At 44.0% G+C, this 13986-nt stretch overlaps 1 protein-coding gene across 1 annotated transcript in view; it reads right to left on the reverse strand.

The window, feature by feature from the left end:
* Window positions 1-1891: 1891 nt before the first annotated feature.
* The window catches only part of KCNK9 (potassium two pore domain channel subfamily K member 9), a 292776-nt gene continuing 280681 nt past the window's right edge, over window positions 1892-13986 (reverse strand). Inside the window, exon 2 of the mRNA XM_030190216.1 lies at window positions 1892-2761. Within this exon, the coding sequence (XP_030046076.1) occupies window positions 1920-2761 (842 nt within the window). The 3' untranslated portion in view covers window positions 1892-1919. The remainder of the gene's footprint in view (window positions 2762-13986) is intronic.

Below are 13986 nucleotides of genomic sequence, written 5' to 3' on the forward strand. Positions count from 1 at the left end.
GACAACCTAAAACAAGAGGGGGCAAAGGTTTGTGAGGACAACTAAGTTATGGCTACTCCTTCATAAGGACTAGTCAAGAGTTCTACCAACATCCATTATCCACAAACTAACACAACTGTTGCTGCCTCTTTACTGTAATTCTCAATTTGCGTTCATCCCACAACTCAGTGATAGCAGCAACTCTTACAATGATGCAAAAAGATTCTTGATGCTTGTGCACCTGCTTCATACAGTTATAGCAAGTGGTAGGCCTTATTATGTAAAATGGAATGCTACAAGGTTTTGCATCTCATCCTTTGACTCAGCATGCTCTAAGATTGTATATTGGCAATGGGTCACTTGTACCAGGGGTTTGCTGTTCTGCTGTGTTTATACAGAAAGGTTTTGCAAGTCAGGCATGATACTTACTATTTTAGCTCTCCCTGTAGGTCAATAGAGGATACTGTCCCATGAACTCTTCCTGAGACCAACAGAAGGCTTTCCATTATTTGCAAATTAAAAGCAATTTGAGGTTATATATATATATATATATATATATATATATATATATATATATATATATATATATATATATATATATATATATCTGTCTATATATGTGTGTATATAGAGAGATAGATATACATGCCCCAGCATTATTTATTGAAAGAAGCATATATCTGTCAATGTATACCCATCATTACCAAAGCATTCCAAAAATAGAATTCCTATCCATGCAGGTAAATACAAAACAAAAATACATATTTCATAAATATAAACAAAATAATAACAAACACTTAAGGATCAATTCAAACCTTTGCACACAGTCTGCATAGAAGGAGGAATGACCAATTCGGCCTGTCAGATGGACTGAGTATGGAGTTTACCAGAAAATATGCCCCCTCACCCCCACCATGCCTAATCAGTGTGCAGTCCGGATCGGTTCCTTTGAGTTTCAACAGTTTTCCACTTTGCCAGATAGGATTCCCAGCGGCAGGGAAAATTGTTGAGATCTTAATAGGGAAAAGAAAAGAATGTGAAGAATAAGGTCAAAAAGATTATTTGCTGTTGATTAATAATTCAATTGCTAGTGTGTGTGTGTGTCTGTGTGTGTGTTTATAATGCATACCAGTATACAAAGTGCATGCTTTATTTTTGTTTGTTTTTGTGTTTGTTTGTTTGTTTTTTGAGCTGGCAAGCTAAAAAAAAAAAAAATCCAGTGTTTTCCTGTTTCTTTTTTTATTAGTATTAGCATTATTTTATACAATCTAGAATCTAGCATTTAAAAAAATGTGTATTATGACACCCCTGGTATAGTGACTGCTAATGCACATGCTAGATCTAGCAACGTAATAGTAATCATAATAATATAAACATAAATTTTGAATTATTTTTTCTTTGGAAGCAATATAAACGTTAAAAGCAGGCCATTATGTAGTTGCCTTAAGGAAAAAAACAATGGCTGGCTTAGATTTGCCACATGGCACTAGCTATAGGGACTGCATACACATACGCAGGCACACACTCACACACGCATAATACAATTTCTTGACCTGCTCTTTAAAATAAAAAAATAAAAGTAACTAAGAGAAAATAAAAGAAAAGCTTTGTAGGCCAAAAGTGGCAGTGGCATAATTAATGCCCTCAGCACATGTGCAACTTTGGATTTTTGATACCCACGTCTTTTCATCTCACTTCACCAGAAAATCCTCTTAACTCAACTGATGGGGTAATGTAAGGCATACTCTGCTGGAGCAGTAATGATCCATGCTTCATGCTCAGTTTGGAGTCTCAGAGGAGGGCAGGCTTACAATATATATATATTTTTTTTTTCTTTTGCCTCACTCCATCTCAATTAAGGTAATAAAATCTCAAAGAGATTGCTCCCCTTTCCGCTTTCCCCAAAACAACATTTAAAAAATAAGTCAAACCAAAAGGCTTTAAATTGACTTTCGCCTTCTCATCAACCTGTGGCAATCTGTAAAGCTGTGCAACCCAGGTGAGATGGAGCTAACCGGGGAGGGGAAAAGGCTGTTCTTTAATGTGCTTGGTGAGATCTCCTCGATCTTGTAAGAGATGGAGTGAAAGTACTGAGGGTTCAGCTTGGAGCTAAAGGAATTTTGGTGGGAGACCACCCGGCTGGTGTACTCCTGGGACCTGTAACACATGCAAGAACACACCGACTGGAGGTCCGTTACTTCTGCCTTGTACCGCGGCCGCCCATGCTGAGAATCTTCCTGGATATGGATAATCATACTGTTGCGATTCCCTGCCAAGGATGCTCTCTCCTCCGCATCTCTTCTCTCATCCTCACTGTTCATGGTCAAGAACCTGAGAACTACCAGATTGAGAAATGCCCCGATGACTGTCAATCCCACCAGAATGTACATAAAGCTAAAAGCCACGTACAATGGCTTCTTTTGCAAGGCCCTATTTTTCTGCAGTGCCACGTAGTCCCCAAACCCTATTGTAGTCAATGTTATAAAGCAGTAATAATAAGCTTGGAAAAAGCTCCACTCCTCATAGTGGGAAAAAGCTGCAGCTCCAATGCAGAGGGTGCCCATACAGGAGAAGAAGCCCACTGTGACCATGTTTTCCATGGACACCTCTGTGCTCCTCATCCCACAACACTTCTTGATGCGCTTCAACAGGTACTTGACGAAGGTGTTCATGCGCTCACCCAAGCTCTGGAACATGACCAGGGTTAGGGGGATTCCCAGAACTGCATAGAACATGCAGAAAGCCTTTCCCGCATCGGTCCCTGGAGCAGCATGTCCATAACCTGCAGAAAGAACAAAAAGAAAAAAGAAGACCATTGTTTTGGAGTATTATGGACAACTGCATACAAATTAATTGCATGGAGAAAGAATACCAACATGATTACATTTGTCCAGATAAATTTTACACAGGGATGCTGAGATTCAAGAGAACATAAGCACATATGATCAAGAACAGCGGTGGACTGACTTAAAATGTCCCATCCTGAGGGGCACCAGTACATATGCAGTAACAGAAGTGTATGCATGCATTCATGTGCAAGCAAAAATTTGAATAAGGAAATCTTTAAAATTTATATACTGTCATTACTAACAACTGTTCACTGTGGCTTATAATACAAATATTCATTTTATAACCAAACAACATAATATCAAATTAACAAACAGACTTCTAAAATAATAGCAGTCATCCCTTAATAAATCAGTAGGTCCGTCTAAATGTATGCTAATTTTCCAAATCCCACACTTTAAACTGGGAATAGCTGAGCTTTCAGTGATTTTCTATATCATCTTACATCGGATTCCATCTTTAAATCTCTAGGTCATTAATTCCACCAAACCACCTAGTTGGCCTTTTGAGACACTTGCAGGCTTATTTTCGAAAGAGAAGGGCGCCCATCTTTCGACACAAATCGGGAGATGGGCATCCTTCTCCCAGGGTCGCCCAAATCGACATAATCGAAAGCCGATTTTGGGCATCCTCAACTGCTTTCCGTCGCGGGGACGACCCAAGTTCACAGGGGCATGTCGGAAGCGTAGCGAAAGCAGGACTGAGGCATGCCTAACACATGGGCGTCCTCGACCGATAAGGGAAAAAAGAAGGGCATCCCTGACGAGCACTTGGACGACTTTACTTGGTCCATTTTTTGTTATGACCAAGCCTCAAAAAGGTGCCCGAACTGACCAGATGACCACCAGAGGGAATGGGGGATGACCTCCCCTTACTCCTGTGTGGTCACCAACCCCCTCCCGCCCTAAAAAAAAAACATTTTAAATATTTTTTGCCAGCCTCTATGCCAGCCTCAAATGTCATACCCAGATCCATGACAGCAGTATGCAGGTCCCTGGAGCAGTTTTAGTGGGTGCAGTGCAATTCAGGCAGGCGGACCCAGGCCCAATCCCCCTACCTGTTACACTTGTGGTGGTAAATGTGAGCCCTCCAAAACCCACCAGAAACCCACTGTACCCCCTTCATCCCTTAGGGCTATGGTAGTGGTGTACAGTTGTTGGGAGTGGGTGTTTTTTTTTTTTGGGGGGGGGGGTTAGGGGGCTCAGCACACAAAGTAAGGGAGCTATGCATCTGGGAGCAATTTCTGAAGTCCACTACAATGCCTCCTAGGGTGCCCAGTTGGTGTCCTGGCATGTGAGGGGGACCAATGCACTATGAATGCTGGCTCCTCCCATGACCAAATGGCTTGGATTTGGTCGTTTCTCAGATGGGCATCCTTGGTTTCCATTATCGCCGAAAATCGGGGATGACCATCTCTAAGGATGACCATCTCTAAGGTCGACCTACATTTTGGCCGCCCATCTTGTTTCGATAATACGAGTTTCCCCGCCCTTCGCCAGGACGTCCTGCGAGGATGTCCTCAGGAAAACTTGGGTGCCCCTTTCAATTATGTCCCTCCACATGGTATATCAAGCATCCAAGATAAATGGGGGCCATCATGGAGAACATCCTGCATCTTCACCCTTATCCTTTATGCTGCTGGAATTTCCACTAGATGTCCTTGACTTGACCTTAACTGATGGCTCTGTCTATACCTGAGACTATTATTCCTGATCCCCATTTTGCATACGACCTTGAAGGAGGAATTTGAATGCCCAGGTTGAGGGATATTCATACTTTCCTCAGTATTTTACAACAGGCTCTGCTGAATGTGGAACCTTTTGTAAAATATGTAGGACATTGGTGAATATATGTATACTTGCCTCTACATCCAGTTGAGCATAGGAAAAAAAAAAGCATCACCCAGCACCTTCAATGGAGAAAGTGCCAGAAATTATGAGGACAATTCTATAATGGGACACCTCAAGTTTATTTATTATTTATTAGGATTTATTTACCATCTTTTTGAAGGAATTCACTCAAGGCAGCGTACAGCAAGAATAAGTCAAACATAAGCAATAGACAATTACAACAATAAAAATATTCAAACAATACAAAGTATGGCATAGAGGAGCATTTTCGATATGACGTCTAAATCCAACTTTGGATGTTTTGCTAAAAACATCCAAAATTCAAGTAGGCAATATAGCCATTTTCAAAACAGAAAAATTTTAATCGCTATTTGCTAGATGTTTTTATGCTCTGTATGTTTATCTATTTGGTCCATTTTTGGAAAAAAAATGTCCAAATGAAAAACACACCAAATCAAGCCATTGGGATATAGGAGAAGCCAGCATTCTTATTAGACATCAAAGGAGAGAAATGGGGCACCCTAGGAGACATTGGAATGGACTTGAAATAAATGCTCCCAGGTAACATCTCACCATTGCTCTCTTATCTTGTCTGTTGAGCCCCCTGAAACCCATCCAAAAACACTACCCCCAACTGTACACCACTACAATAGCCCATATTTTATTTAAATTTTTTTATTGCATTTGTATCCCACATTATCCCACCTCTTTGCAGGCTCAATGTGGCTTACAGTATATAGTAGAAAGTGGAAATGAGAGGAGAGTTAATATTAGTGTTACAGAAGTATATTGGGTAATGGAAAGTATGATGAAGATATGATAAGGGGCATGTTAACAATGCTTACTAAATATATGTGGGTTTTTCATATGTTTTAGTCATTGTGGTATGTCTTGTCGAAAAGATGTGTCTTCAGGAGTTTTCGGAAGTTGGTCAGTTCATAGGTCGCTTTTAGGTTACGTGGCAATGCGTTCCAGAATTGCGTACTCATGTAGGAAAAGGTTGATGCATGCATTAGTTTATATTTTAGGTCTTTGCAATTTGGGAAGTGAAGATTGAGGAATGTGCGAGATGATCTTTTGGCATTCCTGGGTGGTAGGTCAATCAGGTCAGACATGTAAGCTGGGGCTTCGCCGTGGATGATTTTATGTACTAAGGTACATACTTTGAACATGATGCGTTCTTTGAGTGGTAAACAGTGTAGTTTTTCTCGTAGGGGTTTTGCACTTTCGTATTTTGGTTTTCCAAATATGAGTCTTGCTGCTGTGTTCTGGGCTGAATATGATATGGGTGAATGGCACCTCTATATAGATACGGTGGATTTCTGGTGAGTTTTGGAGGGCTCACAGTTTCTACCACAAGTGTAACAGGTAAGAGGAAGTATGGGTTTGGGTCCTGTCTAGAGTGCACTGCATCCACCACTAGACTACTCCAGGGATCTGTATGCTACTCTAATGGACCTGAATATAACATCTGAGGCTGGCATAGAGGCTGGCAAAAAATATTTTTAAAGGGTTTTTTTAGGGTGGGAGGGGGTTAGTGACAACTGGGGGAGTAAGGGGAGGTCATCCCCGATTCCCTACGGTGGTCATCTGGTCAGTTCAGGCACCTTTTTGAGGCTTGGTCGCAAGAAAAAATGGACCAAGTAAAGTCATCCAAGTGCTCGTCAGGGACATCCTTCTTTTTTCCATTATCGGCTGAGGACGCCCATGTGTTAAGCACACCCCAGTCCCGCCTTCCCTATGCTTCCGACACGCCCCCGGGAACTTCAGTTGTCCCCGTGATGGAAAGCAGTTTGAGGACGCCCAAAATCGGCTTTCAATTATGCCAATTTGGGGGACCCTGGGAGAAGGACGCCCATCTCCCGATTTGTGTCGGAAGATGGGCGCCCTTCTCGTTCGAAAATAAGCCTGATAGCCTCTTAAGCTAATATTCAGCCCTTAAATGCCCATGGGTTACCAAATGAAAATAGGATAGACTTTTATGTGGTCCCATTTATGCAGTAAACCTGGTCACTTGGAGGGATTCTATATATGGCATGTAAAAAAAAAAAAAAAACATACAAAAAACATTTCTGTCTAAGCGTATTCTATAAGAGGAGCCTAGATTTAGGTGCAGTATATAGAATACGCTTAGTCGATATACTAGCGCCTAAAACTATGCGCATCCATTTGCACCAGTGAAAATGTGGCATAAATCCAAGCATGTAGATTTAGACACAGAGGGCCATATTCTAAAACAATGCGTGTAAATTTTGGAACACCCACAAAATGCCAGTTTCGCCGCCCATAACCACACACCTTTATGCCTGTGCATTAAAATTTTGTCACAGTGTGTAATAGAATGCACTTAGGGAGTTTTGCGTGTAAATTCTAATTATTGCCAATTAGTTCTCATTTTTGCTTGTTAAGTGCTGTTAACAATGCTGATTGGCTTGTTAAAAAGCAGCAAAACCCAACACGCCCGGACCAGAACACAAGGAACAGAAGGAAAAAGCAAGACACTTCAATGGGCCGCAAGCCTGAACTGGAACCCATGCGTAACAGAGTTCACTCTCTTGGGTCACAAGGCCGAACTTGAAACCAAACAGCAAGCATGAAAGGAAAAAAGAACGTGTAGGACATGGACTGCAGCACAGGAGTACAGAAACCAGGCGGGCATACAACCCAAATACAAGGGTGTCAAAGACACAACAAATGAAACAAGGCCGGACAAGACAGGCCACAGATCAGAACTCCTCATCCAGGCTTAGGATCACACACACACACACACACACAGCACAGGACAGCGCTGGAAACCCACACAGAGCACAAGGCAAGGGACAAGCCCCACAGACAGAAGCAGCAACTCGGTGCACTGGAAACTCTCTCAAAGCCCACTCAGACCCAAGCTGCAACATGTTGCAATGAAAAAGCATCCCAGCCATAAAAGAAAGTGTCCCCAAAGGTCTTTCAATAATATTAGAACAAAATCACTTATTTGAAAGTTCAAAAAATTTGTAGGCAAAACTCTCCAAATGAAAACTCATTTGTTCTAATATTATTGAAAGACCTTTGGGGACACTTTCTTTTATGGTTCGGGTGTTTATTCATTGACTATGTACTAGCACGCATACTAGCACACATACGGACATGGTGAGCCCAAGGATGCATCTGGGCATCAAATGACAGAGCATAAATAAGTGTGCTCAGAGATCTTGTTGCCTTTGTAAGCTTTAGACGCTGGATGCGTCATAGCTTAGATAACTGAGAGCCACTATTTTCCTCACTTTATTTATAGTTCTACTAGTTTTACTTTCATCCCTATTTTGTTTGTGGGATATTTTCTATTTGTGAAAATAGCAGCCATGGCCATGAAGTAAGATTGCACTCACCATGCAGCTATGAGAGGGGGAGCACTTAACCACCCATTCAGATGGCGGTAAGGGCTCCCACGCTAATCCAGCAGTAACTGAGTAGCACGCAGTGCTGCCTGGCTACCGCCGGGTTAGTGCCGCTATAGAAAATAGCCAGCTATTTTCCCTAGTGCGGCAAATGGTGCGTGCTGGGGCTGGAACTAACCCCGGCACCCACATTGGGCCGGAGGTAGTTCCAGATTAGTGTGTGGTAAGCCCATTTCGGGCTTACCACCGCTTTGTAAAAGGGCCCCTTAACCAGTTATGGATTACTGCATAAAGATAGGACAGCCTTTTATGTGGTTAACCTGACTGGTTAAGTGATGAATATCGGCAGTTTGGGGTTAACCAGTCATTTTCAGTGGTATTAACCAGTTAAGTGCCGCTGACAATGAATGGTTAGCCCCAAACAGACAATTTAACTGTCCAGGAGCCGTTTCTGGCTGTTAAATCACCCTATCGATCCCTACATTTTTAATCTCCTGTTTGTTTGTTTGTTTGTTTGTGTGTTTGTTTTTGTTTTGCTTTTATGTTACTCAAATACATTTTCTGAAACAGACAGGGTCTGAAAACACATACTGGAACAGACCAAAGGTCCATCAAGCCCAGTATCCTGTTTCCAACAGTGGCCAATCCAGGTCACAAGTACCTGGCAAGATCCCAAAACAGTACATTTTATGCTGCTTATTCTAGAAATAAGCAGTGGATTTTCCCAAGTCTATTTTAATAATGATTTATGGATTTTTCTTTTAGGAAGCTATCCAAACCTTTTTTAAACCCCACTAAGCTAACTGCTTTTATCACATCCTCTGGCAACGAATTCCAGTGATTCAAGTTGACTAGGATCCCAATTTTCTCTAGGACCTAGATGGTTACTGGAACTGCATTTTGTGACTTTCAGAGGAGGGAAAAGTGGTTTTACTCAGCCAAATCTTGAACAAGTAAATACAGAAGGACCATTAGTGTCCTCATGACAAAGATTCTCTATGTGTGCATTCTTAATGCATTTCCCATATGGAAAAGCAGTTCTGTTTCCCCTCCTTCCCCACAAGAACTATTGCACTGATTATATTATTTAGCTTGACTACAGCAGGTAGAATTCTCTCCCAAAAGCACTTAATAAATACATAGTGTACCTCAAATAATAGTAATAAAGCTCGCCCAATCAATTCTTCTCGAAATCAGCAACCTTCACGCTCAGCTGGTAGCATTCTGTTCAAAAAATGATCTTGCTGTTTGCAATTTTTCCATAAACAAGGGTTGGGGGGGTTTCATTCCCTGAATCTGTCTCTCTTTTTGTTCTGACTCTATATTTACTATGACTCACATGGTTTTCTGTGCTATTATTTTTGCTGCATACTGTGGGCTTTGAGTCCAACTTTTCTAAATAGCTATTATCCCTGGGAATATCATGGTAGTTAAATTACAGTACACACCAGACAGCTAACAGCTAAATAACTGCAGGTACAATAATAATAAATTGTGCCTCTCTGGTTGTCCATCAAAATCGTATTCAAATATTTATTCATCTCAGTGCCAGATCATAGCTTGATAAATACAATTCTGATTTTGATATGATTACCAGATGGTTCCAGGTCACTAGAGATTAACGTGAACTACCGAAAGTATATTCCTTTCTTTGACTGTATCCTAATAACAAACTCCAAAAGAACCAGAACATTTTTAGCATATCTTAGTGTTTGAAACTTCATATAAGCATCCATTTTGGGGTTTGTATTTCTAGTGGTGCCCTTATAAAATCTCACGTAACCAATCCCCGGAATGTTCTGCGGTAGACAGCAGTAAGGTAGGGCTGATTCAACAACATGACCCTGATGTCTTTGAGCCAGGGCCGCCGAGAGCCAGAGCCGGGCCCAGAACAAGGCCGCCCCTGGGCCCCCACCACCACCCGAGGTCGTCGTCGTAGTCGCCGCCGGGCCCCCCCACCCGAGATCGCCGGCCCCCCTCCACCCGCTACCGGGCCAGGCCCTGCACTAACCTTAAATGCCTCCTTTCAGCACGTTTGCAGCAAGCAGCAGCAGGGCAGATCTCTCCTTCCTTCCATGCCCCGCCCTCGCGGACGTTATGTCAGGCGAGGACGGGACACAGAAGGAAGGAGTGACCTGCCCTGCTGCTGCTTGCTGCAAACGTGCTGAAAGGAGGCATTTAAGGTTAGTGCTGGGAGCGACGGAGGGAGGGCGGGTCGGACTGCGGTGTCACCGGGCCCCCTCTGGAGGCCCGGGCCCGGGGACTTTTGTCCCCCCTGTCCCCCCCTCTCAGCGGCCCTGCTTTGAGCGGGGATTTGGTAGAAGTAGAGTCACTGATGGCCCTATTTATTTAAGGGCTCTTTTACTAAGCTGTGGTAAAAAGGGCCCTGCGCTAGCAACAGTAGCTGTTTTTGCCGAGAGCTAGGGCCCCTTTAACCGCAGCGGGTAAAAATGGCCAGAAATGAAATAGCTGTGCGATAAGTTCACACTTACTGTGCAGCCATTTTTTTGCGGTGGGGGGGGGGGGCACTTACCTCTACCCACTGAGGTGGCGGTAAGGGCTCCCACACTAACCCAACAGTAACCAGGCAGCGCTTGGTGGTGCTCAATTACCGCCGGATAACCCCCTGCAGAAATATCTTTCAAATATTTCCTCTAGCACTGGAAATGCCACATGTTGGGTGAGGAGCTACTAAGCAAACAGAGAGGGAAATACAGCATACACAGAAAGTATACAAAGAAAAAAGCACAACTGGGCCTTCAAGACTGAGACAACAGGAGTCCTTTATTGAAAAGAGACCCAACACGGGCCGTGTTTCGGCGATAACGACACCTGCCTCAGGGGTCCAATTTTAATTGTGAAGTGTGAAAAGTTGGAAATTCACTTCCCCAATCAGAAGAAATAAGGTATTGTTGCAAAAGCGTTATCTCAGCTACAACAGCCAAATAATTCGTTAAGCTCCTGTGAAAACGCCGTCAGTCAGATAAAAAATGGTTTCACACTTCACAATTAAAATTGGACCCGTGTCGGGTCTCTTTTCAATAAAGGGCTCCTGTTGTCTCAGTCTTGAAGGCCCAGTTGTGCTTTTTTCTGGGTGAGGAACTACTGCCAGTACCCACATTAGGCCGGTAACCGCTCGAGAAATATAAAATACACCAATCTATCCACCCTATCAGATTAACTGTTCACTCATCCTCTAGATTGTTCACTTGTCTTTAGATTGTTCTCTTGTCTTTTAGATTGTAAGCTCTTTGAGCAGGGACTGTCCTTCTATGTTTGAATTGTACAGCGCTGCGTAACCCTAGTAGCGCTTTAGAAATGGTTGTTGTTGTTGTTGTTGTAGTTCCAAATTGCCACTCGGCAAGCCCACAGTGGGCTTACCGCTGCTTAGTAAAAGGTCCCTTTAATTGTAATAATGGGTGGGGTTTTTTTAGTGCCATCAGCATACAAGGTAAATTGTAAGACTGAAATCTCCAGACCCCAGTTTTCAACCCAGTCGACTGCCTGAGCAGATGAGCTTTCAATGAGACATTGTCAGCGTGCACAGGAGGAGCAAGAAGAAAGAAGAGCAGGGGGCAGGCAGTGAATGCGGCTACACCAGACACCGGCACTGAGGAAGGCTTCGGCTGGCGGGGGTTGGGGACCCCCAGCAGCCAAACCAGGGGCCCGGATGAAATTTGCGGGGGCCCAGGCCCCCATGGCCCCCCATAGCTATGCCCCTGGTATGCATATTTATTGTGAACTGGTCAGAGAGTCCAGGTGGAGGGTTAAAAATTACTATTATGAACTATAAAGTCAAAATCTGAACAAAGAGAGTTTAAGTGGCAGTAAGCATCTAGGTGCCCTTTTACTAAGCCGCGTCGGTGCCTACACGTGCCCAATGCGCATCAATTCTGAGTTACCGCCCGGCTACCACGTGGCCCGGGCGTCGATTTCATTTTCTCCGTGCGTCGGAAAATATATTTTATTTTCCGGCGTACGGCGAAAACCACACAGTAATCGGCAGTGTAGGCTCAGTGAACACGTGAGACCTTACTGCTAAGTGAACGGATGGTGGTAAGGTCTCAGACCCAAAATTTTGATTTTGCCGCACATCCGTTTTCACCAAAATTTTAAAAAGGCCTTTTTTTACAGGTGCAATGAAAAATGGATCTGTGTGCGTCCAAAACGTGCCTACACTAGCGCAGGCCATTTTTCAGCATACCTTGGTAAAAGGATTCCTAGTGACTGCTGAGCTGCTTTGGGGATACACTGTTGTTAGCAGTACTTTCATGCCCCTAGAGACCTTATCCTGAGCTAGGAGGATTGTCTCTGCCTGCAGGTAGGCCAAATAAAAGTTTTTCCACTAGATTTATTGCTTCTCATGTCGGGTGCTTCATTAAAGTTCCATTGTTCACCTTTCTTTGGCAGCCCTCGGTGCTTTATTTGGCTTGTTAGGTGCAAACATTCCTTAATAGAAAAACTGAGTGTATATATATATATATATATATATACTAGTAAAAAAGGCCCGTTTCCGAAACCAATGAAACGGGCGCTAGCATGTGTTTTTTTTTGTGTGTGTGTATGTGTCACGGAGTTATTGTGTGTGTGTGTGAGTGTGTGAGGGTGCGGTGTGTGTGCAGGTTGTTGATGTGTGTCTTTTTTTGTTTTATTTTGTTTTTTGTTGGGGGTTGGGGGATGTGCTGTGCTGTGCTGGCAAAGTGGGTTGGATTGGTGTGTGGCTTTGAGGGTGTGTTTCTGTTGAAATTGTGTGTGTGTGGTTTTGTCTGTCAAGGAGGTTTGTGGAGGGGGGTCTTTCTGTTGGTGAAATGTAAATGTGGTTGTAGGGGGGTCAGCCTTTGTTGAGTGGTTTTTTTCCATGTTTTTTTTTGTGTTGTGCTGAGGCAGCAGTGTTGTTTTAGATGGGCGGAAGGTAGAGGAGCACGTTCTTTGACTGTCAGTATTTTTTGGCCGTTTTAGGGCTGCTGTAGGGGAATGCTGGAAGAGAAATGTGCTGTTGGAAGCAGCGCCATCTTTTTCCATTGGGCTGGGGTTCTGGGCATCCTGGAGGTGGGTGACGGCTTGCCTGAGGACGTGGATGGTTGTTTTAAGTTGGCGGAAGGGAGAAGAGCACAGTCTCGGGCCGTCGGGGGGGTGATCCGATATGTTTGGTCCATTTCAGGCCGGCTGCAGGGGAATGCTGGAACATTTATGCGCTGCAGGAATCAGCGCCGTCTTTTTCCGGGTGCTCGGGGAATCCCTGAGGTGGGAGACAGCTTGCCTGAGGCTGGGGATGGTTGGGCACGTCCTTGGCTGCTTCGGCAAAAGGGGAAGAGGAAGGGGGTGGGGAGTTACCTGCAGCCACCTGAGAAACCATGTATTCTTTGTTTGTTTTGTATTATTAGTTTGCATTTCTGTTGAAGAAAGAGTGGATGCCTTTCGAATGATGGAGGTGGTGCGTCGGTGTGCGGTTGTTTCGTTAGTTTGGCAGCCAGTCTCCAGCGATTCCTCCCCCTTCCTTGGTCGCTGTTTGCTGCTGGCTGGGTCGCGGGTAATCCTTCCAGCTGGGCCGCAGCTTGTCCTGTTCGCCCACGTCCCAGATGGTGACGGGCACGTTGTTTTCCGGCTCCTCTGACTCCATGTCAAGCGATCCCAAATATAGTCTGTGCTATAGGCCCTCTGGCACTCTTCAGTACTGGCATTAGGCATTTAAAAATTTCCGCGCCCCCCCTCTCCCCCGGTCTATTTTTGCACATACCCACAGCAGGAATATTCTTCTCTCGTTCCAGCGGTGGTTCTGTGCTCTCCGTGCTGCACAGATAATGAGCCATTCTGCTGGGGAATGCTCCTCCCTTATTGTCACGTAGTTTCCTCTGATTGGTCCGTCTTACGTTGCCTAGTGTTGCCTGGGAACGGTGTTGTGATGGTCCTTTGTGTTTCAGAATGTTGAG

This window comes from Microcaecilia unicolor, chromosome 1 (assembly GCF_901765095.1).
Source record: "Microcaecilia unicolor chromosome 1, aMicUni1.1, whole genome shotgun sequence".
NCBI lineage: Eukaryota > Metazoa > Chordata > Amphibia > Gymnophiona > Siphonopidae > Microcaecilia > Microcaecilia unicolor.